Here is a 6,021-nt window from a genome sequence, read left to right on the forward strand (position 1 = left end):
GCGGTAAAGCGGCAAGCAACAAAAGTTTTGGAAATATTTATCCGGGAATTTATCGTGTCCACAGAGATTAGTGCTACTGAACTGCCGTTCGACGGATTCTTAGTTATGAGTTTGGTTTTGAATGAATTTAAATATGAAATGGAAAAGTAAATATCAACACAAAAAGAATACATTCTTCAAATAGAAGAAACTATCAAGTATTGCATATAATCTACTCTTCACAAACTTAAACTTATCGACCAGTTGCACTCAGTCTACTATACTCCTTAAACCATTCACGTGTTGCCCGTTGTCGGCATTCGTATCCAAACACCTTCACGAGTTCTATCGTATGCTTAGTTGACGATTTCTCCACCAATCAAACATACTGTAGCTTACCGTGTTAAATTAAAATATTGCTCGATCGACGATGTCTCCACCGATCGAACAACCCGGTAGCATTACGAACCAACACAAAGTGAACATTAACTCTTCATCTATCTCTACAATCAAGAAGCTAATGATTATCTCTCCTAATCAAGATTTGTGAGGTCTATCTCTACAAAAACACAAACCCCTAACATCAAGATGCAAAACAACCCACCAAACATAACCCAAACATCAAGATGTAAAAAATCAGGAAAAACAACAAGTTTATATTGTAAAGCAACTTTATACAACGCCATGGGCGACAAATATACATGAGATCAAAGTATATATATACAAAACCCACAAATGAAACCACAATGTGTTTTCTAGCATCTTTCCACTCAAAAAATGCTATTGGATGGATTGGAGCTCTAAAATATCCAACCATCCCCTAAAATATCTGATTTCCGCCTATTTATACAATTCTGGATCTGGTACAGCGCGCGTCGCGCGCAGAAGCGCGCATCGCGCCCAACTCGCTGAGTTGAAAAAAACAGCTTTTCGTAAAAATGGCGTAACTTGAGAACCGTAACTCCGATTTGCGCCCAGTTCGAAGCGTTGGAAAGCTTATTCAATTTCCTATCTAACAATGACAACATATCAGCCAAATTGGTGATGTATTATTCTTTTGTTTTGAGCTTTATTCGTTGACGAGTTGGTTCCGCCGCTCAAAATCGCGCGTTTGAAGCCGTGTCTTCGCCACGTAATTGCTCATGCTCCAAATACGCCTCAATACCTACAAAATGAATAGAAAACTATCAAAAAGTATAAAAGTATATGAAAATAAATCTATTCATAAAGTATACGTATTTATACACAAAACGGGGTATTATTCGAACGGTATTAACAAAAAGTATCGATAAGTGCCACTATTTACAAACACAAAATAACTACATTTTGGCACTTAACAAAATGTCCAACTCTTTTGTGTAATCTTTTACTCAATTTACGCTTCTTGAATCTTCCAGTATCAACAATCTGATCCTACCTATCCGTTGAGCAATGAAGTGTCTGAATATTTGAGAAGAACTCTACCTTGTCCGTATACACAGTCACTACCAAGGAAATATGGAGAGAATAACCTCCTTCTTTTCACTGAAATTTGTCAGCACCAATGACAACAACCTCAATCTCTCAAGCTACCTGAAAATCTCAACTAAGTCTTCATGAACGATTAATTTCAAGATGGCATATACCTCAATCAATTATAAATCTCTCATTATCAAGATCTAAAATCAAACTAGAGGTTGAAGATGAAAGAATTTCATTGTAAGGGTTTCGAACTTTTTCAAAAATGAGAGGGTGTTGGTTTAAAAAAAATCACAATGCTGATTATGAATTCCACACGTGAAAAAATGATGACAAAATAATTTTATATGTGCTTAAGATTAAGCATAAAAATGGATAGAAAAAGTTTGTTAGATTCGAATCAAGAAAATTTCATGATTTTAGTTAAATGAGCAAGTGAAGTGAAATAAGAAAAAAAGAATTTTGACTCATTTCTCATTTGATTTGAATCAAGTATAAATTCTTATTCGAATCAGAGACCCCGTGATTCGAATCAAGTGTAAAATTTGATTCAAATCAATTTAAACATAGTCAAAAAATGTGGAAAAATCGTCTGAATCAAATCAGGTGTAAAGTCTGATTCGGATAAAATCAACCAGAGCTAACCCATAGTTGCCTGATTTGAATCAAGTGTAAATTCTTAGTCAAACCAATGTGCTTAAAGAAATTTGGTTTGCCTCTGTTCATTTTGATTCAAGTTAGGATGCGTGCTTGATTAAATCAAACACATAAAATCTCAATTTTTCAAATACTTTGAGATTTTTCTTTCCACCTAACTAGAATCAATAACACACATGATTCTTACTCCAGTGACTCATGCACTTGACTAAAAGCATCATGATCAAGCTCAAATATAACTATTAATTTATGAAATCTCAAACAAATCAATTCAAACTTGACTCAAAGATGTACAATCGTGAAGGAGACTCATTAAACGATAATAGAATTTGGTATACTCGAAATCAATCTACGTTTAGGAATATCAATTTAAATTGGTTACATCAAACATATCTCATCTAATGTGACTCTTTTAGGAAACAACTCAAAGACGGTCTTTAATTCTTCCATTTATGACTTCTCTATCATAAAAGCTTTTGACATAAAAATCAACCCCCTTGACACAAATGAATCTATTGAAATCATTTGGTATCCTCTGAAGGTTCATTTGCTAAAATGCAACACATATGTTATTACAATTGGTACTCCAACATTTGGTGCTTGTGGTGGAATCTTTAGGGACTCTTGTCGTACTTACACTAGCAATTTTTTCTCTCACATACACAACGCAGGTGTAATGTCGTATATGTAGAATTGATAAGGGCTATGATAACTATTGAGATAGCTAAGGAGAAGGATTGAAAAAGCATCTGGATCGAATCTGAATTCATGCTTATAGTACAAACTTTCTCAAATATGTCTTGGATACTTTGGTATTTAAGGACAAGACGAAAAATCTGTGTTTATCTCATTAAATTTATGAACTTCTTGATTTCACACACACAAATCAATTAGAGTGTTATTCCAATAGATTAAATCACACACACAAGGAAATGTTTTGTGAGGACAAACTTACTATTCTAGACCTTAATCTTATAAAATTTCTTTGGTTGAACTATGTACATGATACCATTAAACTAAATTACTTGCACAACAAGCAACACAACACTTGCTTTAAATTTAAACACTAAAAAGGATTTTGGTTTTGGTCCCCTATCTCATTTATGTATGTTCCTTCCACCTTTCTATATATACTTTGGCTTTTGGCCTTTTCTTTAAAAATAAAGGTATGAATCTACCTAGTTTCACGTCTCTTCAATACCATAAAAACTTTTTCTCCCCATTACCAATAACAGTATAAAAACTGAACTAGTGCTCTTCCTCACCCTTTTCCATTATTTTTGTTGTGACCAGCATTTAGTTTATTAATTTCAAGTTTATAGTAATGCCAACCACATATTTTCCTAACATTATCTAGTCAGCTTATCCTTTGTGATCCTGTTTTTCCAACAAATAACCTTCATTTAAAATGGAGAGAGAAAAATTGACAAAAATTTAAAACATTCCAAATTATAATTTAATTTAATAATTTCATAAATTAATAAAACTTAATTATTGTTATGTAAAAAAAATTATCAATTATCTTCCAAATTTTTTTATTTATTAACGATATCAAAAAATAAATTATTAAAAATAGAGAGAATTCTAAATAAGACTATATTCAATAATTAATTGATGAAACATTAATTCTCAGCTCCAAGTTATGAGCATGTGAAGAATGATAGATATGGTACAATTATTTCAGTATCATGCTCTTTATATATATACAAATTTAACATGAGTACTTGAACCCAAATTCACTTCAATGGAGAAATCTAAGATATTAGAGGTCATATATATTATGCAACGACTTCAATATTAAGGTGGAAACTCCGAATTTCAACCGTCCAATCTTCATCACACCATCGAAATCATCTTGTAATATAAACCGTCTAATCTTGATCTAACAATCGAGATTATCAAATACAATGACCTCCATGTGGAAATAAGATTCTAGACAAAGAACTAATAATTCATCCATAATAATTAACCAACATGGACATAGGAACCAAGCATAGTCCCTTTTTCTCCAAACCAGTACAATCAACATTTTTTCCATTGAAATTTATGTCACAATCATTTGTTTCCACCTTTGGATAATGTTCTGATTTAAATCCCTTACCCTATAAAATCATCATCATCAAAATCCGAAAACCAAAATTATTTCTTATAAAGAAAAAAAAAACATCAATTATATGAAACATAGTTGATTACCCTGGAAACATCAAGTTGATCATCAATCTTCCTTGACATCATTTCTTTCGGATTCATGTCACTTACCTGCATTTAACGAGTATTGTTAAGAAAAAAATTATGTCTGATCTCTATATAGTCCAAATACATTAATTATTTAATGAATCTAAAAAATAAACAGTCTCGAAAGGATGACATATTTACGTACCCTTGGACTATTGACTGGGGAGCTAGCGGTATCCTCTAAAGGATCATCTTGTGAAATCTGTTTAGTTCTTGTTTTCTTCATAGAAAGTTTCTTAGAGAGATTTGATGAGTTTCTAACATGATTTTTATGAGAAAATTTCCATGCAGCACAAGAAGCAGCATCTGAGACCAAAGAAGAACCACCTAAACTCGAAGAACAATAACTTGGTTCAATGTGTTTAGAGAAATCTTCAAAGTAAGAAGTCCAACCACTCTCCTCAGGTTGGTAATTTGTGTTTCCATTGCCACTGCCTGATATTGTTTTTTCCATTGAAGATTTTTCAGAGAATGGTTTATAGTTTTTATAGCATAAGAAGAAGAGAAGAATAATTGGAATGTTTTGTCAGAGGTTGGGGGAATTTATAAACCCAAAAATCATAATCATGGCATTAATAAAAGACAGTGCAATTATTTATCTTGTGTCGTGGGATAATGTTTGTATATATTTATTTGTTTTTGTTAAAGGAGTCATCTTTATTGAAATTTAATTATGGTATTTTTTTTTTAATTTAGATTGTTCTGTCACAATCTAACTGTTACTAACTACATTAATGCTTGTGACTGGTACTACTCAACAACACGATCCTTGAGTCAAGAATTTTTTTTTATAAAAGATTAACAAAACTCAATTTATAGAAAAATAGACACAGATGAAAATTTAATAAGATTAATTTATTTCTGGTTACATTAGAGTTTGAGTCCTTCTATTTTATTATATTCACAGTATTTTATCACATTTATAAAATTATTTTTCTTATTTTATATTCAGATAAATAATTTTGATCTCGTCTTCAAAATTTTACACCATAAATTAATAGTTTGGCCATGTTTTTTTAATGCCGTATAATTTAAAAATTTTAAATATGTTTTAATTCTTTTTTTCTTTTGCACGAAACTTTTTTTAACTTATATTTTTTGGTTAAGTCTAGGGTGAGGGCTCAATTAAGTCCCTCACCGGTGAAACCCTTAAAAATAACTATAAGATTAAATGAATGCTTGAGATTTAATAAAATAAATTTGAGAACATGTAAAATTAATTATAGGGGATTTTGTTTCCACAGTGTAAAAATTTTTTTTTTACCGTGTCAAAAATATTTACTTTTGTACGAATTGTGTTTCCTACCTATCCAAAACATCTCTCCACCTCTCCATGTTTCTCAGTAAGGTCTCAATTTTTTTCCTTTATTTTTTCCGGCAGCGGTAGAAGCAAAGCAGATTATGTCCATGTTGCTTATGAGGCAGTTTCCTTCAATTGGTTTTGAATTTGTGGAAAGTGGGTCTCTTGAGGATCTTTTGGATACCGTTCGAGAGCATAAATCAAACGTGACTTCAAACTGCGTTGTATTTTCTGCAACCATGTTTGAAGAGCACTATCACATTGACTCCTTAAGTGACGGAGATAATCTGCTTTGCTTCTACCGCTGCCGGAAAAAATAAAGGAAAAAAATTGACACCTTACTGAGAAACATGGAGAGGTGGAGAGATGTTTTGGATAGGTACGAAACACAA

The 6,021-nt window shown here is 31.9% G+C and overlaps 1 protein-coding gene across 1 annotated transcript; it reads right to left on the reverse strand.

Annotated features, from left to right (window-relative positions):
* Positions 1–3,676: 3,676 nt before the first annotated feature.
* LOC131629089 (vascular-related unknown protein 1-like) lies at positions 3,677–4,911 on the reverse strand. The gene is made up of 3 exons (XM_058899891.1): positions 4,475–4,911; positions 4,288–4,353; positions 3,677–4,196 (listed from the first exon to the last, which is right to left on the reverse strand). The coding sequence occupies exons 1-3, from the start codon at positions 4,781–4,783 to the stop codon at positions 4,047–4,049; spliced, it is 525 nt and encodes a 174-aa protein (XP_058755874.1). The 5' UTR covers positions 4,784–4,911; the 3' UTR covers positions 3,677–4,046.
* Positions 4,912–6,021: the final 1,110 nt, after the last annotated feature.

Source organism: Vicia villosa, unplaced genomic scaffold (assembly GCF_029867415.1).
Source record: "Vicia villosa cultivar HV-30 ecotype Madison, WI unplaced genomic scaffold, Vvil1.0 ctg.000506F_1_1, whole genome shotgun sequence".
Classification (NCBI taxonomy): Eukaryota; Viridiplantae; Streptophyta; class Magnoliopsida; order Fabales; family Fabaceae; genus Vicia; species Vicia villosa.